General features: G+C 53.6%; 2 protein-coding genes across 6 annotated transcripts in view; both read left to right on the forward strand.

Moving 5' to 3' along the window:
- The window catches only part of CLIP1 (CAP-Gly domain containing linker protein 1), an 81,940-nt gene extending 80,055 nt beyond the window's left edge, over positions 1-1,885 (forward strand). For all 5 annotated transcript variants that reach the window (XM_055146736.1, XM_055146732.1, XM_055146735.1 and 2 more), the window contains 2 exons: positions 113-237; positions 861-1,885. In XM_055146736.1, the coding sequence (XP_055002711.1) occupies positions 113-237; positions 861-1,086 (351 nt within the window). In that variant the 3' untranslated portion in view covers positions 1,087-1,885. The remainder of the gene's footprint in view (positions 1-112; positions 238-860) is intronic.
- Positions 1,886-5,503: 3,618 nt separating this feature from the next.
- Positions 5,504-22,672, forward strand: VPS33A (VPS33A core subunit of CORVET and HOPS complexes). The gene is made up of 13 exons (XM_055147024.1): positions 5,504-5,644; positions 6,516-6,581; positions 8,583-8,710; positions 9,677-9,863; positions 14,066-14,182; positions 14,713-14,887; positions 17,167-17,357; positions 18,120-18,246; positions 18,886-18,953; positions 19,529-19,666; positions 20,105-20,242; positions 21,399-21,567; positions 21,735-22,672. Exons 1-13 carry the CDS (start codon positions 5,543-5,545, stop codon positions 21,914-21,916), a joined length of 1,788 nt encoding a protein of 595 aa, XP_055002999.1. The 5' UTR covers positions 5,504-5,542; the 3' UTR covers positions 21,917-22,672.
- Positions 22,673-22,817: the final 145 nt, after the last annotated feature.

Genomic DNA, 22,817 nt, shown 5'->3' on the forward strand with positions numbered 1-22,817 from the left:
AAGGGAAAGGAGAGTCCCTTGGGCGGGGGCTGGAACCCCGGGCCAGCCTCCTCTGCGACGGGCCCAACGGCTCCCGCAGACGGCTCATGGTCTGCACTCTCCTTTAACACAGATTGATTTCCTGAACTCCGTGATTGTGGACCTCCAAAGGAAGAATCAAGACCTCAAGATGAAGGTGGAGATGATGTCGGAGGCGGCTCTCAACGGGGACGGGGAAGACCTCAACAATTATGACAGGTATTTCGGCCCGCCCAGCCGGCGCCCTGCTTGTATTTTTGATTCTTCCCAAGGAAAGAGCCTCTTTTTGTGCGTGTATGTGAAGCGAGGTAGTTTTGATGGGAACTTCCTTGGTGAGCTGTGCGGGCGGAGGAAGAGAGACGCCTGTTCTGGGGTGAACCATCCGCAGAGTGGGAGAAGGACAGAGAGGACGAGGAGGACACGGGCTTGCAGAGCAGCTGTGAGACAGCCTCTGTGGAGGGGAGCGGGGAGGGCGTCGGCCAGGCCGACCTGGGTTCCACCCCCAGAATCCCGTCTGGTCCCCTGAGCGCAAAGCCAGGAGTCAGCCCTGAGGACCACCAGGTGTGGCCCCAAACAAAGCATAAACCAAAATTAAAAAAAAAAAAACAGGGGCTAGAGCGATAGCACAGCGGGTAGGGCGTTTGCCTTGCACGCGGCCGACCCGGGTTTGATTCCCAGCATCCCATATGGTCCCCTGAGCACCGCCAGGAGTAATTCCTGAGTGTATGAGCCAGGAATAATCCCTGTGCGTCGCTAGATGTGACCCAAAAAGAAAAAAAAGACAAAAGCAGAGGGCCTCCAGGGTGGTCCTGATCAGTGCCCCCCCCACCCCCGCCCCCCAGTGACGACCAGGAGAAGCAGGCCAAGAAGAAGCCTCGGCTCTTCTGTGACATCTGTGACTGCTTCGACCTCCACGACACAGAAGACTGCCCCACGCAGACACAGGTGTCCGAGGACCCCCCGCACTCCACACACCACGGCAGCCGGGGTGAGGAGCGGCCGTACTGCGACATCTGCGAGGTGTTTGGACACTGGCCCAGCAACTGCAACGACGACGAGACCTTCTGAGCCCCCCGCCCCCCCCCCCCCGGCCGCTCCCCCACGGAGCACAGCCACCAGCATCAGTGCAGGCTGCAGGGAAACCTACCTTATTTTTGAACCCCATCGACAAATCTAAGAAATATTTTGGTCTTCAACAAATCGTCCTTCTAGTTTCCCTCACAGGTCAGAGTAACAAATACCAAGTAGGTGAACTGACGCCTCGAATCTCATCTTCCCGGTTTTTATCAGTTTTCATAAGACATTCGCACCCAGAGGCTGTTACGCTGATTTGTCCCTAAGGGAACCTCATGGAACAACCCTTACCCCTCGATACCTTATTTAAATAACTTTAAATTATGCCGTTCCTTTTCATATTTGCACTAAAAATGTTTCCAGGCTGCATTTGTATATTTAGATGTTTGGGTTACGCTTTGACACTGGAATGAGTTGGGGAACAAATGTGCCATTTTGCATTTTTGTCTACTCATTTAAAGTATTTTATTCTTAATCAAAGAAATATCTGAGCTCTTGGCACTACCGTGTCAGTAGTGCCTTTATTTCAGGCTTGATACACTTCGGTGTGACTCTGGTTGAAATCATGAAGCCGGACAGTGGGGGGGGGCAGGGGGCCCCGCTGCTCTGGAACATTTTCTAATCTCGCCGTTGCACCCACTGAACCGTACTGTGGGTGCTGGCTGACTGGGTTTTTGCATAGTTTTAACTATATAGTATATATATATTTTTAATCTATATTTTGAAAAAAAACCCACGATGTGTCTTTCTTTTGACATTTTTACCTTGATGAAAAAGGAAACACTTCAAATATCCATCAGGACATAAGGGATGAGGCCAGAAATTATAGTATCATAAGGCTCTGGAACTAGTTTTATTCAGTTGTTTCTTTTTCTTTATCAAATGCAAATAACAGCGTTTTCTCCAAAAAATGTTTTCTTATCTACTAGAAATCTCCAGCAGTTGATGGATTAGGTAATAAGCTACTTGTGAAACGCCTAAAATAACCAATCCACAGTCTTTACAAAGTTTACTTTTTTTTTACTGTGCTTTTAGATGAATGTATGATGAGAAATTCAACATTAATAATTTTGGATTTTCTTATCACAAAAAAATAAAATGAAGGACCTCAACCATCAGAAGTTTATCAACCAGTTTGAATCTATTTATCTTCATTTGAATGTTTTCTAGTTATGTAAAAAGTGATAAATAATGTACCTTCCAGACTACATGTATAATAAGAACTTCTATAATTGTATATATGCTTTTGATGTATTTTCTTCTGAAGATTATCATCTGTGTTTGACACGTGAAAGATCTGTAATCAGTTGAAATTCTTAGTAATAAACATGATTGGAATTGTTCCACAAACCACATGTAAAGCAGTATTAAAATTTGAGCAAACAAGTGTTCAACATCTACTTTAATAAAGTTATTCTTTTTTGCCAGTGATAATTGATTATTCTCAGGTTTACTTATAAACTATTTTTGGCTAGCAAGCAAGAACTATGGAGTCAAACACGTCAAAGAGTTTCTACATGGAATTCTGATACACCAGTTTCTTTTTGTTTCTTTCTTTGTTTTTGTGCCACACCTGGTGATGTCTTAAGGCTTATTCCTAGCTCTGCACTCAGGAATCATTCCTGACAGTTCTTGGGCAGACTATATGGAATGTCAGGCATTGAACCCAGATTGCAAGAGCTCTACCAGCTGTACTATTGCTCTGGGCCTGTATACCAATTTCTTTTTTTTTTTTTTTTTTGCTTTTTGGGTCACACCTGGCGATGCACAGGGGTTACTCCTGGCTCTGCACTCAGGAATTACCCCTGGCTGTATACCAATTTCTTAAAAGCGTTTATCTTGGGGGGCTGGAGAGATAGCACAGCGGGTAGGGCATTTGCCTTGCACGCGGCCGACCCGGGTTCAAATCCCAGCATCCCATATGGTCCCCTGAGCACAGCCAGGGGTAATTCCTGAGTGCAAAGCCAGGAGTAACCCCTGTGCATCGCCAGGTGTGACCCAAAAAGCAAAAAAAAAAAAAAAAAAAGCGTTTATCTTGGGCTAAAGAGAGATAGTACAGTGAGTAGGGCACTTACCTTGCATGAGGCTGATCTGGGTTCAATCCCAGGAATCCCATACCTGTGCCCTGGCTGGAGCACTCTCTAAGTACACAGGCAGGAGTAAACCCTAAGAACCACTGGGTGAGGTTTAAAAGCAAAAAACCCAAAACAGACAAAACCTTTAGTGCTTTATTACAAAGCTTCCTAAGCAATGTAGCCTAAAATGAGTACCTTCAGTGATTCCATAGCTATATCGCAAGACGAAAATAAAGGGACACCAGGCAGTACAAACACCATCAATCCATGAAGTCTGGGAAAGAAGCTGGAAGTTGCTATATTACTAAGCCCAAAATTAACAAAATCAGAGATGTTTATAAGCACCAACTCCTGTACTTTTGAAGCACAAATGTCCTCAGGTTGATGTTTCTGGGACAAGAACTTGAGCAATAACATTATCTTAGCCTACATAATACCCAACAGCAGTCCTTGACTTTAGAATCTATGGCAGGGAATTCAAAGGATCTCATGAATCACGGTTACTTTGCAGGATATCCAAATAGCACATTGCACTGTGACTAGTCTGTAATACTAGGTTGTAAATTAGCAAGCACGAGACTGGAGAGGAGCCCTGGGGCAAGGCTCTTGCCTAGCACGCAGCAACCCGAGGTTCTTTTCCCTGGCACTTCATATGGTCCCCAGTGCCCCCTCCAGGAGTGATGCCTGAGCAGTTAGGAGGAGCCTTGGCACTGCTGGATGTGGTCCCCAACTCCCTTCACAAATATAAGCACTCATTTGTGGAATATTATATGTATGTATATATATATATATATATATAGAGAGAGAGAGAGAGAGAGAGACAGAGAGAGACAGAGAGAGAGATTGATATATTGATATCCGGGGCCAGGAGGACTGGTCAATCGTTGGAAGCTACAAGTGTTGGAGGCGGAGGGTAATTAGCATAGAGAAGGGACCAGTATGGCAATAATGGTTGGAAATTATCATTTTGGACAGGAACTGGGTGTTGAAAGTAGGTAAAGGGATGTACATAATCTTTCAATATCTGTATTGTAAACCATAACGCCCAAAAGGTGTGTGTGTGTGAAAGAAAAAAGAGGGCAAGAGGGGAGAGAAAGAGGGAGAGAGGGGAGAGGGGGAGAGAGCAAGAGCGAGAGCGCAGGGAGGAGGAGGCAGGTGCTCTACTGTGGAGCCGCCTTCCAACCCCAAATGTGTATTATATGCATTTTTTTATTATTCTTTTTTTCTTTTCTCCTTTTATATGCGTTTTTAAAAATTTTTTTTCAGTAGTGAATCACCATGAGGTACAGTTACAAACTTATGAACGTGCATCTGTGATTAAAAAAAAAATAACAAAAAAATGCCATTAAAAAAAAATTTAAGCCAATCTTTAACTTTTGGGCAGGCAGCAGTGCAGCGGCCCTTGCTGACTAGCCGTGTTAGCAGAACCTCACCTGGCGGCTGGCGGCTGGCGGCTGGAAGGTCAGATCCTGCACTCCAGAAGCTTGGCGCCCTCTCCCTGGCCCAACGGAACCTTCTCATCAGTGTTCCTTTGGGGGCACACCTGGCGGTGCTCAGGGAGCACACTGGGGCTGAAGACCATATGCGGTGGTCTCGTGCAAGGCAAATGCCTTAATCCTTGTACTACCTCCGGCCCCCAAAGTTGAGACCTTTAAGCAGGACGAGAACCAATTTTATCTTTAGTTTATTTTATTTATTTAATTTTGGGGTCACACCCGGTGATACACAGGGGTTACTCCTGGCTCTGCACTCAGGAATCACCCCTGGCGGTGCTCAGGGGACCATATGGGATGCTGGGGATCGAACCCAGGTCGGCCGCGTGCAAGGCAAACGCCCTACCGGCTGTGCTATCGCTCAGTCTCTTTTCTTTATTTTCTTTATTTTTATTTATTTATTTTTGCTTTTTGGGTCACACCCGGCGGTGCACAGGGGTTACTCCTGGCTCATGCACTCAGGAATTACTCCTGGCGGTGCTCAGGGGACCATGTGGGATGCTGGGATTCGAAACCGGGTCGGCCGCGTGCAAGGCAAATGCCCTCCCCGCTGTACTACTGCTCCAGCCCCTCTTTATTTTATTTTATTTAAAAAAAAAAAACAATGTTCTGCGCCCCACCCGGCGGTGTTCAGGGGCTGCCCGGCCAGGGGTCGCCCCGACCTCAGTACCGCCCCTGCCGTCTCTGACGTCAGTTCTTGGCTCCGGGGGGCTCGTGGGGGGTGGGGTGGCCCGGGGCTGGGCGGAACCAAGAGGCGGGAGCCCAGACCGGAAGGAGGCGCGGGGCTGCCGGCCGCTCCCGGCTTCCGGTTTCCTGTGCCGGTGTGACGTCACGCGACTCACGTGACCGCCGCGTCACGTGGCGGCGGGGCCGGGCGGCGCCATGGCCGCGCACCTGTCGTACGGGCGGGTGAACCTGAACGTTCTCCGCGAGGCGGTGCGGCGCGAGCTGCGCGAGTTCCTGGACAAGTGCGCGGGCAGCAAGGTGAGGGCCGGGCCGGGCGGCGGCCTCTGGAGCCCGGCGCGCCCCCCCGGGGCCGGCCGCCCCGAGAGCGGGGGCGTGCGCTTCCCTCCCCTGCGCCTCGGCGCTGGGAACGAGAACGGGGGCGACTCGAGTCAGCCTTAGCAGGACGAGCCCCCGGGGGGCGGAGTGGACGCGCACAGCCCCGCCTCCAGGCACCCCGGCGGGCCGGTGTGCGGGGTGTGGCCGCCGCTCCCCTGGGTACCACTGCTTCCAGTGCCTGCACTCCACAGTCACCGCGATGAAATACGCCAGCTAAAGGAAAGGGACACTGGTGTCGCACAGTCGAATGCCCACAGGGCCGCTTGGCCTTGACCCTGGCACACAGTGACCACCAGGAAGCGCCATCCTTGCCCAATTAGAGGCGGGGTCTCTTGGAAGCCCGACTCTCTCAGGGTCATTGCAAAGTCCTGCTTGCCCGCTGGGGACTGGGGCACATTACACTGTCCCAGCCTTCCAAGTACTCTGTCGGAATTGAGTGTTGTAATACCTGTGCGAGACGTTTTTATTTTATAGACGCCGGATTATGTGACTCCTGTTACATACTAGCTCGAACGGTTTCGTTGGCAGTTCGCCCACGGCTCATGACCCCAGTCTGACCCCAGGACACTGCGTACACGCCCTCCTCTCCGGGTGACCGCGATTGTGCTTCCGTGACCAGCAGTAGCACCCCTTGCCCTGATGCTGTTTTTCTTCAGGGCATGAAATATGAGTGTGGTCAGCTAGTGCTAACTGCAAGTTTTGTTCATTCAGAGTTTGCAGATGACCGTTGTTTGCTGTTGGCTGCTATTGAAATCCCTTTTACTAAATTAACGGGATGCTTCTCCCTCCGCAGGCAATAGTTTGGGATGAGTATCTCACAGGACCGTTTGGCTTGATTGCACAGTACTCACTTCTAAAGGTAAAAGGGCTTGCGTTTTTTTTTTTTTTCTGGGACTGTCATTCTGGACTCTAGCAAGAGTAATATGATGTTCTACTTCTTCTGGAGTAATTGGTGTGCAGAGCTGTCTGGTCTTTAGAATCACTGATACTGTTATGAGTGATACATGTTTCATCTTCAGTGGACCTTTATTTATTTATTTATTTGAACAAAAAACAGATTTTATTTGGCAGCTTTTAGGAAGGGGACGAAGGGAGAGAAAGTAATGTGTTCAAGAGAGACCGTGGGCTTCTCCAAAGGTGGAGAGAGCCCCTACACACATTCTAGCATTAGACAGGAAAGCATGAAAGTCCACATCTCAAGAGAGGAGCTGCAGGTGCCCATGTACTCGACTACATGGGCACGAGCAGCACACGGGCTCGTATGCGCCTTCAGTGGGCCTTTAAAGGCTGGGAGAGCCCCTCCCTTCTGCCTGCAGGAGCATGGTATCTTCTGATTCTTACTTAATGTGGCTGAAAGTTCTTCAGACACAGGACTGGTTACTTAAGCCTGCATTTATACACCTGGCTTTGGGGAATCAAAATTTCTATACTAGGGGCTGGAGTGATAGCACAGCGGGTAGGGCGTTTGCCTTGCACGCGGCCAACCCGGGTTTGATTCCCAGCATCCCATATGGTCCCCTGAGCACCGCCAGGAGTAATTCCTGAGTGCAGAGCCAGGAGTAACCCCTGTGCATCGCCAGGTATGACCCAAAAAGCAAAAAAAAAAAAAAAATTCTATACTAAAGTGATTTTTTGTTTTATTTTGGGGCTCACGCTAGGCAGGGCTCAGGACTTATTCCTGGATCTCCACTCAGGATACCTTCTGGCAGTGTTCAGTGGACAGTATGGGGTGCTGGGGATAGAACCCCAGGTCAGCTGAATGCAAAGCAAGCACCTTACCCACTCTACTTTCTCCCTGGCCCCGGGACTCCCAACCACTGCCCCAGGGCACCTCCTGGTGGTGATTCTTAGCAGCTCAGTGCTGCTTGGCCCTGTGGTGGCAGGGATCACCCAGGCCACCCCAGTGGCCTCTCCAGGGATGCACATGGCAATGCTCGAGACCCTAGTGGTGCTGGGAAGCAGAGGGGGCAGTCATGTTTCAGGCAAGCACCTCAACCCCTGCATTCTCCAGCTCAGCACTGAAGTATACTGTGCTTTGGAGTGGGAGTGTTTCAACATCTGAGTTTTTGTTTTTGGTCTTTTTTGTTTGGGCCACCCCTGGCAGTGCTCAGGCTTACCCCTCGCTCTGCACTCAGGAATCACTCTTGGTGGTGTTTGGGGGCTACATGGGAGCCCGGCAATCCAACCCAGGTTGGCTACCTCCAGTGATGCCTGAGTTTGGTAAACTTTAGGGGTTCCGAGACCGGGCCAGCAACACCGGGGATCCAGACGGAGGAGGTACAGCCAGCACGCCAGCACACCCTTCTCCAGATGGAGCCCTGGCGACACTGAGCAGCAACTAACATGGTTCTGGGATTCGGGACTGGGACAGCTCCAAACCGTGCAGCCGCTAACGCAGCCGCGCGATCTTTTCTAAAAACTGAAAACATACAATCTTTTAATGGAAAACTAATTATCAGATGCTTCTGTGGTAGTAGGGCTGTCTTTCTTGGGGGGATACTCCAACAACAATAGTGAGTTTCATGTTGAAATATGGAACGTAATCAATGTAAAGAGAAATTGAAGTGAAATTCATCAGTTATACAGTTGGGGGTTGGGGGGCGGGGGCGGGGGGTTTTTGGTGGTGGAATATGGGCACTGATGAAGGGATGGGTGTTTGAATATTGTATAACTGAGACATAAACCTGAGAACTTTGTAACTTTCCACATGGTGATTCGATAAAAATTAAAAAATAAATAAATAAATAAATAATTGTAAAAATTAAAAAAAAAAAAAAGAAAAAGAAGACTGTAGCAAATGCTAAAAAAAAAACCAAAACTTTAGGGGTTCTGTTAACCATGTGTAGGTGTTCTTTCCTAGGAACATGAAGTGGAGAAAATGTTCACACTCAAGGGAAGCCGTTTGCCAGCAGCTGATGTCAAGAATATCATATTTTTCGTCAGACCCAGGCTAGAACTGATGGATATAATTGCTGAAAACGTGCTTAGGTATCTCAGAGCTGATGCTTGGTCCATACAGAGTCATCCCTCTAGTGGTGTTAGTGCTCATCAGGACACTTTTGCCCACCAGTGCTTTAGGAAGTGGATTTTTAGACAGATGTGAAAATGTGTCAGGAGAATGGGGGGCAGGAGTAGGAGACCGTGCAGTTGGCCAGGATTAGATCCTCAGGACCCAGTGTGGTCCCCTGAGCCCGCCAACAGTGACTTCTGAGCACATAGCCAGGAGTTAGCCCTGAGCACCATCAAATGTGGCCCCAAAACCGGAAGTAGATAGAGAATGGGGAACTTTGTGTATTGGGGGTTGGAGGAGCAGGGTTAACCACATAAACCCCATCTCTCAGGACAGCAGAAAGCTGTGGCCTGTCTCAGTAGAGGGACCCAAATTTCTTTATAAAAAGAAAAACAGCTAATGGTTATTTTTCAAGTACTGAATACCATATGCTCAGATTTCATAAGCAAAGTCAGGAGAAGCTGATTAAAATTTAATGCTGCAGCATCAATGGAGGAAGTGCACCAGCCCAGTCCGCATTACGTTTGATCGATGTGGCCCCTAAGGGCTTAAAAGCATGCGGGCTATTTGCGGAAGATCGGGCGCGGTGTGGAGCAACCTTTCATTTTCCTAGAGACAAGCCAGTGCATCACTTGGTTAAATAAAAACATTTGTTTTCTGTAAGAAACAGATGTCCATTGCAGTAGCCCTGAGAGTTTTCATATCCCATCAGTGGCCCCAGAGAAAGCCACACTGCCCCTCTGCAGAGCACAGGTCAGCAGTTTCCAAAAAAAGCGTCAAAATCAAGAGAGCAAGATAACTAGAAACATGGGCCGAGTCAGTGGTGTGGGTTTAGCTCATGAGCATCCCTTTAGAGCCCGCTGTGTGCCAGGCATGGGTGAGGCCCTGAGGAACAGTGCTCGCCTTGGGGCCTCACGGGCCAACATACGGTCGTTCTCTTGCAGTGAAGACAGACGTGGCCCCACGAGAGATTTCCACATTTTGTTTGTGCCCCGGCGTAGCCTCCTGTGTGAGCAGCGGCTGAAGGACCTGGGCGTCCTGGGCTCCTTCACACACAGGGAGGAGTACAGCCTGGACCTCATTCCCTTCGACGGGGACCTTCTGTCCATGGAGTCGGAGGGCGCCTTCAGAGTAAGTTCGTTGTTTGCTCTTTGAACGCGAGACTCATTTCTGCCTCGTTTGTGATGGTGATACCGACACTGGCGTTTCAGTGATTCCTGGACACCTCCGGTTTCTTCCTTTTGGGGAGTGAGGGGAGTTGGGCCACACCCAGCAGTGCTCAGGGTTTACTCTCGGCTCTGTGCTCAGGGATCACTCCTGGCATGCTCGGGGAACATATGTGGTGCCGGGGATAGAACCCAGGTCGGCTGCATGCAAGACCAGTGCCTTCCCCTGTGCGGTCTCTCGGGCCGCTCCTCCTCCTGCTTGTGGAGACCCCCCTGTTTCAGCAAATGGCCTTAAAATTGTTATTGTCCTTACTGAATTGTCAAAAATCAATTGTCCGTAAATGCATTTATTTCTGGCGTTTCTCTGCTGCTGGTCGATGTTTGTCCTTGTGCCCGTCCCACCCCGATTTGACTGTGGCGGTGGAGGGAGCTTCGAGGGTGGAAGGCAGGGGCGCTCCAGCCAGAAATAGTCGAGTCTGTCACTGCGTTCTGCCAGTTGGCGGTTTGTGAGTGATTTTGTTTCCATGACCCGCCTTTCCCCTTGATTGGGCCTTGGCAAGACCTGAAGACTCTTATCTTAGATTTTCATTTTCTAGAAATAAAATTGCTTACATTTTTCGTTAAAGCTGTTGAGGTTCTGCAGTGTGACCTCAGGGCCGGGATCAGGTGCGGGTGTGCAGGAGAGGGCTGTGTTTCTCCCACACGCCCTCCCAGCCTGCTTCCTACATTTCTTTGTTTGCTTTGTTTTGGTTTTTGTCTTGGGGCCTCACCTGGTGATGCTCAGGGATTAGTCTTAGGGATTCTCAGGGGTCCCTATTTGACTCTTTGATGCCAGGCAAGCGCCTACCCATTGTACTATCTAGCCGGCCCCCCCATACTTTTTTTTATGTCTATTTCTGAAAGGTTGTTTTTGCTTGCAGATATGATTTTATATTGTTTTGTTCACTATTTTTTTTTTTTTTTTTTGCTTTTTGGGTCACACCCGGCAATGCACAGGGGTTACTCCTGGTTCTGCACTCAGGAATTACTCCTGGCAGTGCTCAGGGGACCATATGGGATGCTGGGATTCGAACCCGGGTCGGCCGCATGCAAGGCAAATGCCCTACCCGCTGTGCTATCGCTCCAGCCCCTTGTTCACTATCTTTATGTCAAAGAACACTTCTGAAAAATTTCTCTTTACAAGCATTGGCTTGGCTCAGGGGTGCCTGGGCCAGAACTCTGGCTCTTCCTTCTGTGCGGTGTGGTTTCTCCATGCTTAGTCCCTCTAGAGAATCTCTGAACCCCAAAACATCGATTTATGTGAGTTTTCAACCAGATGTTTTTCCTATGATATATTCTCTGGAAATACAGAAAACTGGGCATGACTGGAGCTGTGGCAGGCCAAGTAGGACCCCCCAGTGAGTAACACCACCCAGAGTGTGTGCCCCTTGGGTCCTCAGCGAGAAAGGGAGGGAAAGGGAAAATAAATACCAGGATGAAGGGAAAGATGCAAGGGGGGGAAACACGTCAGCCTGATAATGTCTTCTGAAAACGGCATACAAGGGCCCGAGAGATAGTGAGGCGGCTCGGGCGCTTGCCTTGCCCCCAGAAGACAGGGTTTGCTCCCTGGCAGCCCGTGTGGTCCCCAGGCCCCACCAGGCGTGACCCCCAGTGCCGAGCCGGGAGTCAGCCCGGGCCTGTGCTTGTCCCGTGCGCCCGCCCGCTGCCCTCTGGAAGCTTGTGCGGGCGGGTTTCCCTGCATTCCTTGGACTTGTGACCTGATTTGTGGGACTGAGGCTGCCGTCTCGGGACATGACCTTTTGAGAGTGCAGGTGTGTCACCGGAGTTCCCGGACCCTTTTCCAAAACTTCAGCCTGTTGGTCTCTCAGCAGCACCTTAAGAGAAGGAAACCGGGGCTTGCTTGGGCTCTGGGCTGCTGTCAGCCTGCGGGTTTGCTCACATCCCTGGGCTTCAGCCTGTGGAATCCAGAACTTTCCTGGGCTCCCCCAACAGTCTCTCCCCACCCCAGTAATGGAACAGGGAGGGGCTTGCATGCCCCTGTGTGGTGACAGGAAACGGGCCTGCCCGTCCCTGTGCAGTGACAGGACCCGGGGCTCGGCTCCCGTGCAAGCCATTGCAGGTGTGGGAGAGACCTCCCTCTCTCCTCCTTTCCCCGTCAGCAGCACTGAAAGCGTTGAGGAAGCAGGCTTGGTCACCCCAGCTGAGGGTAGGGACTGTCTCGGTCACACCCAGGGCCGCTCCTTTATGAAACAAGCTCGAAAAATACTGTGCATGGCACTGCCCAGGCTGGGGGGACCGAGTGAAAATATGTGTGTATAATATCAGTGGGTTTAGTGGCCGGGGGGGCTCTCGGCCCTGTGAATTCCACTGAGCAGAGTCGAGCTGGGTGTTCCACAGAGGCTCACCACCGCCGGTTACAACAGAGCAAGACATACAAGGCAGACATGGGGTTTTTGTTGTTGTTGTTGTTTTTGGTGGGGGGTCACACCCGGCAATGCACAGGGGTTACTCCTGGCTCTGCACTCAGAAATTACTCCTGGTTGTGCTTAGGGACCATTTGGGATGCTGAGAATCGAATCTGGATCGGCCGCATGCAAGGCAAATGCCCTACCCGCTATACTATTGCTTCAGCTCCAAAAATTGTGTTGTTAACGTGTGTGTGTGTGTGTGTGTGTGTGTGTGTGTGTGTGTGTGACACCTGACGATGCTCAGGGGTTACTCCTGGCACTGTAGTAGCCTGACATTGGTTATTATCACTCTGGCCCCTGTGGTTAACTTTATTTTTAATATTTTTTTCTGTTTGGGTCACACCCGGCATTGCACAGGGGTTACCTCTGGCTTATGCACTCAGGAATTACTCCTGGCAGTGCTTGGGGGACCATATGGGATGCTGGGAATCGAACCCAGGTCAGCCGCATGCAAGGCAAATGCCCTACCTGCTGTGCTATTGCTCCAACCCCCCCCCCCATGGCTAACTTAAAAAAAAATTTTTTTTTTATTTAAGATGGAATTATGGGTGGCAGGGAGATAGCTCAGAGGGCTAGAGCCCTAACACAGCCTGGGAGCCCCGGGTTCAGGACAGGAGGGACCCTCACACCACCAGGTATGGCCCTGGAGACTTTTAAAGAGGAATTACAAGGGCTGGGGTGATTTACACCAGGGAGGGCATTTTCCCTGGCACGCAGCTGACCCAGGTTCGATCCCCGGCATCCCATGTGGTCCCTGAAGCACCACCAGAATAATGCGTGAGGGCAGAGCCAGGAGTATCCCCTGAGCATCACCGGGTGGGAGTGGTTAGAGGTGTCGCTGTAGCAATACGCTGTTTTAAATGAATGTTTTCTTTGGGTGCTCGGGGCTGGGCAGGGCTGGGCAGGAGCCGGCTTGGCTGTCCGCGGGCGGGCACGGTACCCGCTCTGCTCTCCTGGGCCGCTGAGCGGTTTGAAAGTCGCCCCTAGCGCTTTCCTTCCCCTTGAATTTTCCTCTCTGCTCTGCTCCGATGCGGAGTTTCAGGTCCTTTTCCGGGGACTCTTTGGACATCCCGACCCGGGGGGCGCTTGGGCTCAGGTGTGAGGCTGCACCCCCAGACCTGCGGAGCCGTCCTGCAGGACCTTTGGGGATGCTGTTCTCGCTCTGGGCCAGGCTCTCTGGGCGGCCTCCCTCTGCACCCCGCCTCCAGTCAGCGCCTTTGGGGTGCACGTGTGTGGCTGCTGCCTTGGACGGGGTCGGGCCATCTGCAGTGGGCGCTCTCGGGTGGGGTGCGGGTGAAGCGCGTTGCGTGATTTCCCTCCTCTGCTGAAGGGATTGAGGCGCAGGAGTGATCTTGGGGCCCTGCTGGGGACCGTGTGTGCCCCATCGGCCTGCTGAGCCACCCGGCTGGGCGCGTGCGTGCGTGCGCTTTGCTCTTTCTGGACCAGAATGTTTCTTTTTGTCTGAGTGTTAAATGGACCTTTTGGCCCTTCTCTGAGACCGTGGCTGCCCTCCTCGTGTCCCCTGCCTCGGTGACACTCACTGCTGTATGTGGGAGAGCCCGCCTGCCCTCTGCAAGACCACCCTTGTGGTCAGGTGCCCACCCGGCGACGCTCGCCCCCAGCGGAGTTGCCGCCTGTGGGCCTTGTTGCTCGGCTAAAGACCCTCAGCTCATGCCCACGCCCTCGGCCTCTCCCGCAGGAGTGCTACCTGGACAGCGACCAGACGAGCCTGTACCACGCGGCCAAGGGCCTGATGACGCTGCAGGCCCTGTACGGGACCATCCCCCAGATCTTCGGCAAGGGCGAGTGCGCCAGGGTGAGCCGGGGCGGGAAGCGGGGGCGCCTCTCCCTGGTGGGGGTCCTTCCCCGAGAGGTCTTCCTCTCTCTCCTGGGGGTGGGAGCTGGGGCTCCACCTCGCAGTGCTCCTGGTTCTGTGCTTGGGGCACCAAACTGAGCCTGTCCGCATGCAAGGCGTGACCCCTGGCCCCTCTGCTATCTCCCGGCCCTCTTTCCTGTTCTCTTTTCTGTTCTTTATTCTTTTCTTTTCCGTGCGCCCCCCTCGCCCTCTCCCCTCCTCCCGCCCTTCTCTGTACCCAGCAGCGCTCAGGGCTGACCCCTGGCAGGGTTGGAGGGATCATGTGCGGTGCCAGGAATTGACCCTGGGTTGGCCAGCTGCAAGGCAAGCGTCCTACCCGCTAGACTGTCTCAGGCCTGTCTTGTTTTCTTTTATTCTTTTATTTTTTTCCATCTTATTTTTAAACTTTGGATTGTCGTGCTGTTTTTAGCTTCGTTTTAAAATCTGCCCCTTGTTAAAAGGCTCCGCCTGATTCTGTGCTTTGTCCCCAGCAAGTGGCCAACATGATGATCAGGATGAAGAGAGAGTTCACAGGAAGCCAGAACTCAATATTTCCTGTGTTTGACAACCTCTTGTTGCTCGATCGAAACGTGGATTTATTAACGCCCCTTGCTACTCAGCTGACATACGAAGGACTCATCGATGAAATTTATGGCATCCAGAACAGTAAGTGAAGTGACAGCGCTTGCTAATAGATTAGCTGATTAACGTAAATCTCAAAAGTGGCTGTTTTCGAAGGTGGGTCCTTTGTGTGTAAGTCAGAATGTTTGAAAATATCAGATACAGACTTTAGGCACAAGGTTAAAGCAAGTGGGAGCCAGGACGCTATCGGGGAAACTGAGGAGAAGGCCTTGTGCAGAGGGCTGCCCAAGCAGGCGTGGAATAGAGTGTTGCTGGGGGGGTGCCTGGGTCTGAGGTTGGGGGGAGGGGTGTTGGCCCCGGCTGTTTGGTTCTGTAGCATTTCAGATCTGGGTGGGGCTGGGAAAGCTCACAGGGCTAGTGCCAGGCGTACAGCGAGTGCTCAGTTCTGTCCATGTCCCTGCTTTGTGCACTGAGCACTGGGCCGGGAGTAGCTCCTGTTGGGACACAGTCTGAGAAATTTCCCTCAGTCTGATTCATGTCTTCTCTTCAGAACAGGGAGCCCTAGGCCGCAAGGGGGTAACTCCAGCACCTTGGAGAGTCGCTGGCAGGGGGCAGGGAGCTGGGGAGACAGTCCTGGGGCCGGAGCCCTGTGCAGGGAGGACGGGACACAGCAGGCTGCACGGGGTCTCTCCGGAGCACGGAGCCCTGCGGCTGGGTGCTGGCCATGTCGGGCAGTGCTGTCTGTCCGTGTGCCGAGCTGGCTATTGTAGAGTGGATTGCAGTGGTTGGTGTGTGTCACTGCAGTGGTGAGTGCGTGGCTCAGTGGCGGTGGCCCAGGAAGCAGAGCACGATCACACGTGGAGGCATTTCCACACGACAGGGCACTTTCCTGCTCTGTAATGATTACAGAGGGGTTTCCTGTTTGTGTGTTACCAGTTGTTCCGGGTAACATCTTAAGGTGTTTCCTTTTGGGGAGTTTGGGGACAGTCATAAGCAGTGCCCAGGGGCCCTGGGGCTGATCTTGGTGATTCTCTGCTTTGTGGGCCAGTCCATGGCCCTGGGGCCACTGGGGCTGTGCCTGACAGTGGCTGGGGGCGATGCCACACACGCAACCCCCCCTCCTGCTCCGAGCTTTCACTGGCACAGGAGCACCCCGTGCGAGGGGTGCCCACCTGGGGTGCTTCTGCGAGTCCCTCGGGGGATCTGTCAGAGGTGCTGAGGTTTGGGGGCGGGGAGGCGTGAGAGACGGGGCTCGTGGGGTGTCTCCGGGGGAAGGAGTTTCAGGAACTGTCTCTTCACAGCACATGCTTGTTCCTGAGTCAAGCGTTAACTAAGGGAATCTGAAAAACAAGGGGAGATTGGGCTTCCCCATAGCCCCCAGCTCTGCCCCGAGGACTGAGGGCTACCGGCAGGCCCGTGCAGGGGCTCCGTGCAGGCCACCCCTCTGCTTTGAGCTGGCATAATCGAGGCTTAGCCGACCACGTATGTCTCAGCATGTGCTCAGGCCCCGGATCCTGCGGCCACTGTGGCATGTTGCTTCCTGGGCTATTGGGAGGGGCTTAGGATTTGAGAAGCTGAAAAGCATTTTCTTCCATCCGTCACTTTCTCTCCCCACATTCTCTGATGCAGGAGTTCTTGTTGCTTTATGATTCTCAGCACCCACCCCAAGTGCTCAGGGGATCGGACAGCTGCACTTGAGCCTGACGCTCCCACATGCAGCGTGCGCTGCCCCTGCTGACCCGCTTCTCTGGACCCACAGCGGTGGAGTTGATTCAGGATCCAGAGTGCGTGTGTAGACAGTAGGGATTTGTACTGAGACCGGAGGAGACGTTTTTTGAAAGGCACCAACCTGGAGCTGAGAGGCAGTGCAGCAGTTAGGGTGCTTGCCGCGCACACGGCCGCCCGGGCGGGGCCCCCAGGACCGCATATGGTTCCCCCGATCACTGCCAGGAATGAGCCCCGAGCACAGAGCCAAGAATAAGCCTTGAGCACTGACAGGTGTGGCCCAAAACTCAGAGAAAGGAGAAAGAAAGGAAAGAAGCCGTCGGAGCTGTCTCCCGCCCTCCCCGTCTCCCGCCCTGACGCTCGCTTCCATGCTGAGGTGATTCCCGGCTCCTGTTGGCTGGCTGAAATGTCGGGTGTCACACCAGCAGGACAGACAGTGGCCACCCTGGTGGCCCCGTCCTGAGTCTGGCTCGGCCAGGTTGGCAGTGCCAGGAGGCGCTCTGTGGCCAGGCCAAGGAAGCCGCGCATGAAAAGCGTGAGCGTCCCTGGGCTCATGCGCCACCGGTGACTCAAAGCCCAGTGCTCCCCCGTGACAGGAAGTCTCTGGAGTCTCACGTGGGGTGTCCCCTCCCGTGCAGGTCACGTAAAGCTGCCCCCCGAGAAATTCGCCCCGAAGAGGCAGGGTGACGGGCAGGACCTGCCCACAGAGGCCAAGAAGCTGCCGCTGAACTCGGCCGAGGAGCTGTACGCCGAGATCCGCGACCGCAACTTCAACGCTGTGGGCGCCGTGCTCAGCAAGAAGGCCAAGGTCATCTCGGCCGCCTTCGAGGTGACCGGGGCCTGGGGCCTGGGGCCGGGCGGCAGGTGGGCTGTGGGCGCCCGGGGAAAGGCGGTGCCAGGTCCTCTCCTGGCGTTGGGTCCTTCGCCAGTCACCGTCCGCCGTCCTCACTCCCGTCCCCCCTTCCCTCCAGCCGCTGACGGTGGCGGCGTCTCCGCTGGCCCCTGCGTCTGGGGAGCTCCGGGTCTAGCCCGAGCAGGCCGGGCCGGGGCAGGTGATAATGAGAGCACAGTCCCCGGCGCCCAAAGCTTCGTTAGCACCTCGCGCCTCCTGCTGCTCCTTGATTCTGGGCTCAACTCACTTTTGAAACTTGAGTCAGTTAAATGATAGAAGCTCAATACTTTAACTTTGGGTGAATTTTTTAAAATGACTTTCCCATGGAGGATGGATTTCCCGATTTCATCTTTTTTAGGAGTTATAGTCACTATATTAGTGTTTGTATTTCTTCGGGGTTTTTTTTTAGGGCTGGGCACACCCCGAGGTGCTTAGGGTTACTCCTGGCCTGGCACTGAGGGATCGCTCCTGTGTCTGTGTCAGGAGGAAGCCCGGAGCACCGTCTTGCATGTGATTCAAACATGCCCTGAGCAACCCGAAGACCCGAACTCCTAAAAATGCTCTCAGCAGCTGTGGCTGGGGCATGCCCCGTGTGTGTGTTTGTGTGTCTGTGTGTCTGTGTGTGTGTGTGTGGGGGGGGGCGCGCGCGCAGCCCTGGGTGCTATCCCCAGCACTGCCGTGACCTCTCCCCACCCTCAGGAAAGACACAACGCCAAGACGGTGGGTGAGATCAAGCAGTTCGTCTCGCAGCTGCCCCACATGCAGGCGGCGCGGGGCTCCCTGGCCAACCACACCTCCATCGCCGAGCTCATCAAGGACGTGACGAGTGAGTGTGTCCGTTCCCCGGGCTCGGGGCGTGTCACTGGCTCCCTGCTACTTCCGGGGTTCCCCAGGCCTCTGTTTCACGTGTGCATTGTTCCCTGTGCTAGCTGCGTGTGTCCTCACAGAAATGTTCCGAGTGTGACTGTTGGGTCTTGTGGGGTCGAGGCCGTGCCTGGCCTGTGCGCGCCACAGCAGGGCTTTCCTGGGCTCTGGGTGGCACCAGCACCGGTTCGCCAGACCTGGCATTAATCGGTGAGGTTGGTTTCAGTCTGGTGTTGAAAGGGGCGTGGGCTGGAGCGGTACTGCAGTGCCTGGCACACAGCCAGCCCCGGTCAGATCCCGGCGTCCCATATGGCCTCTCAGGCCTGCCGGAAGTGATCCCTGAGCACCACCGGTTGTGGCCCCCAAACAAACCGAAGTAAAATGCCCTGGGAAATTGCTTTAATGAGTATGGGGGGACGCTGCTGGGGCCGGGCTCTGTGTCTAGGCACACGTCGGGGCACAGACTGTCGGCCTCGCTGTTCTAGAAGGTGCCTTCCCGGTGATGACTTAACTCGGTGCTTGCTTGCTACTTTGCCTGCCTCTGGGAGAAATGAGCATTTATCCCACTTCTGAGTTGCTCGTGCGTTTAATTCTGTTTTAGCGTCTGAAGACTTCTTTGATAAATTAACCGTGGAGCAGGAGTTTATGTCTGGAATAGACACTGATAAGGTACGTGAACATTAAAACGTTGTAGCCAATAGTTAGGGGATTAGCAAACAGAACTCAAGGTAGAAAAGGAATCGCTTCTATTCCCGTGTCTGCCCTAAATGCCTCTCGGAGCAGTGCAAAATGCGCTGAGAGAGATTCTGTCAAGGGACAGGTTTCTGTTAACTGTGTGTGTGTGTGTGTGTGTGTGTGTGTGTGTGTGTCACTGCTGTTTGCTGTCCTCAGAGAAATGAGACCCAGCCCTGAAACCCATCACAGATGAATTAAAAGAATGGGTTATATAATCCCTTTTCCTGTCTGCCTGTCAGTAAGTCCCGCATCCTCACTTTCCTCACTTGTGCCAAGCGCCCAACTCCCCACAGTCCCTGCTACTGTACTGATGCTGCTCAGTGTCACTGGCAGGGGGGACAGTCATGCCCACTGCAGCCCCTTAAGCTTGGGTTGTCCAGAGAGTGTGGGCGGGAGTGAGCCTCAGTGCCGACCTCCAGCTTCCCATTGACTGGGCCTCCGAGGGGCCTGGGGACGCCCAGGCCTGTAGCCCTGACCCGGCGCTCACGCACGAACCTGCCTGACTGTAGGTCAACAGTTACATCGAGGACTGCATCGCCCAGAAGCATCCGCTCATCAAGGTGCTCAGGCTCGTTTGCCTGCAGTCGGTGTGCAACAGTGGTCTCAAGCAGAAGGTTCTGGATTATTACAAACGAGAAATTCTCCAGGTCAGTGTTTCTAAGTGACTAATTTGCCAAGGGAGAACTTTTTTAAGAAGGCACTTGGCCTCGCACGTGGCCCACCGGGGTTTGATCCCGGCACCCACATGGGTCCCCTGAGCCCCAGCAGCACTGATCCCTGAGCACGGGAGTGGGGGGCAGAAACAAAACAGGAGACATCTGGAAAATAGCACGTCGGGAGGTGTGGTTGGTGTCCTTTTATTACTCAGTTATTTCAGTACAGTCACCTGTCTGATGCTTCCTCACGTTGGGCCCGTGCATTCTGACTTTACAGTGAAAATGTGGGTCCAGAGAGCTAGAAGAGGGGTAAGGTGCTTGTCTTGCACCTGCCGGGTCTGACTCAAAAACAATAGTATCAAAACGAGAGTGAAAATGTTCGCTCCCTCTTGGAAAGTGGGAGGTCTAGCAGGGCTCCCCAACTTGCAGACATACGGCTACGAGCACATCCTGACGTTACACAACCTGGAGAAGGCCGGGCTGCTGCGGCCCCAGCTGGGGGGCAGGAACAGCTACCCCACCATCCGCAAGACCCTGCGCCTCTGGATGGATGATGTGAACGAGCAGGTGAGCTGAACCTTCATGTTCACACGCATGTGCATGCACACCACCTGATAGGCAAGTTGAGTCTTACACACACGCACAATAGACACACACACATAGACACACGCACATGTGTCCCCAGTGGTGTGGTGTCCCCTGGCGGGAAGGCACTGCCCTCCTGCAGAGGCCAGGAGCAAGCGGGGCTTGTTGAGGGATACTCTTTAAAGATGGGGGCTGGGGAGGGTGGGAGGCAGGGCCCTTGCCCACTTAGGCCTCAGGGCAGGGGAAACTAGCTGGACCCAGGGACGTGTCTGGTCGGGGACAAGGCCAGCCTCACGCAAGAGGATTGGGGACCAACCCAACTGGCAGTCGGGGCTGCTGGACTCAGGGTTACTGTGAGAGATGGAGGTTTCAGACTGGGGTCACTGTGATGCTGGGGGCTGTCACACACTGTCACCCTTGGGAGATTTGGGCTTGGTCGTGCACCCCTGGAGGAATGCCTGAGAGTAGCCTGGCTGGGCTCAGCGCGCCACATTTCCTCCCCCAGGGGGCCAGGTTTCCATAGGAGAAGTTTCTTGCCAAATTGATTAACAGTTTTTCTTTTGGGGTGTCAGATGGAATCTTTCCCGGCAGACAGTTGAGTGATGAGACCCAGCGGTGCCGGGGCTTGGCCACGCGCCTGTCCTCTGCACGGACTCCCGGGCATTGCCGCCTCCAGCACACAGGGACACTGGGCGGCCTTTCAAGATTGGCTTGAGACAGAAGGACTCAGGGTCAGGAGAGCTGAGGGCAGAGCCATGCGTCAGCCCTGCACCACTGGGTCTGATCCATAAAGCTAAAGGGGCAGGGAGAGAGAAAGAGGGAGAGGGAAAGAGAGAGGGAAGGGGAGGAGAGATGGGGGAGCGGGGAGCAAGAAATTGGGTAGAGGGTGGAGAGACGGCAGGGCTCAGCGGGGCAGCGGGAGCACGCTGTGTTCCTTCCCAAAGTCAAATCCAGGACGGCAGCGTGGAGGACGTTTGCCTTTAATGTGGCCAACCCAGGTTGTGATCCCTGAGTGCAGCACCAGGAGGGAGCCCTGAGCACCACAGGGTGTGGCATCCACCAAAAAAAAAAAATTCCCATGGCCCGTTAGGCAGAGAGGAGTTGGCTGACTCCAGGTGTCCCTCTCAATCCTCCACAGAACCCCACGGACATCTCGTACGTGTACAGCGGCTATGCCCCACTCAGCGTGCGGCTGGCCCAGCTGCTCTCCCGGCCTGGCTGGCGCAGCATCGAGGAAGTTCTGCGCATCCTCCCGGGCCCCCACTTCGAGGAGCGGCAGCCGCTGCCCACGGGCCTGCAGAAGAAACGTAGGTTCACGCCAGGGAGGGGGTGTGTGGCTGCGGGTCGGCCCTGCGTCTCCTGCGGGTTGCCTGAGCTCCAGCCCTTGCAGCCATCTCCCGGCCCCTGTCAGTGCCTCTTGAGCACAAGAAGCCCATGTAGCGTGGTAAGTAATTCTGAAATGTTTACCCTGCAGGTCAACCAGGAGAAAACCGAGTGACTCTGGTCTTCTTCCTGGGGGGCGTCACCTTCGCCGAGATCGCCGCCCTGCGCTTCCTCTCCCAGCTGGAGGACGGAGGCACCGAGTACGTGATCGCCACCACCAAGCTGATGAACGGCTCCACCTGGATCGAGTCCCTCATGGAGAAGCTTTACTAGGGCGTGCGGAGGGAGCTGCCTCTGAGGAGCCCGGCACTCGGCGCAGAAGTTCCTCTGGAGTCAGGCTCTGAGGTCAGACTGTCTCTCAGCCCTGCTTCTGCTTCTGCCTCTGTGTCTCTCTCTGCGGAGACTGAGAACCCGCCGAGTAAAGGAAGCACCAGCTGTTGACTGTTCAAGCTGTGGACTTTCATTGCCGGTCTCTGAACACGCACTGTGGATGGTGGGTTGGATAATTGATTTGGGGCACAAGTGGGGTAACTTAAAATAGGAGCATGGGGGGGCTGGAGCGATAGCAGAGCGGGTAGGGCGTTTGCCTTGCATGCGGCCGACCCGGGTTCAATTCCCAGCATCCCATATGGTCCCCTGAGCACCGCCAGGAGTGATTCCTGAGTTCAGAGCCAGGAGTAACCCCTGTGCATCGCCAGGTGTAACCCAAAAAGCAAAAAAAAAAAAAAAATAGGAGCATGGGGAGTGAAGGGTGGGAATGAAGATGAGCAGCCACCCCACCCCAGAAGCCCGCAGTGCCCGTAGCCACAGCCTGGAGTCGGTGGGCTTGGAGGCCCGAGTTGTGGCCTGGGATCCACGCAGGACTCCCCACCCCTTGCCCTACCCCTGCCTGGAGATTCCTTTTTACTTCGGAGTTTGGTTCACGTACTTAATGCCTTTGTCCCCAGAGTCTGATATCTCTGCGGCCGGAGAAATTGTACGGCTTTGAATTTTTTTTTAAGATTAAAGTCGGGAAGGTAATATGTGGAAGATTTGCTTTCCGTGGATTTGATTTGACCCTGACCACTTCCAATCTTTGGGCTTGTCCTAAAACTGCTCCCATTTCAGAAAATCCTTTCTCAAGTACTTGTTACCCCAGAGTGCTGGTTTACTCTAGAACAGCCATCAGCCTTGG

This window comes from Sorex araneus, chromosome 9 (assembly GCF_027595985.1).
Source record: "Sorex araneus isolate mSorAra2 chromosome 9, mSorAra2.pri, whole genome shotgun sequence".
NCBI lineage: Eukaryota > Metazoa > Chordata > Mammalia > Eulipotyphla > Soricidae > Sorex > Sorex araneus.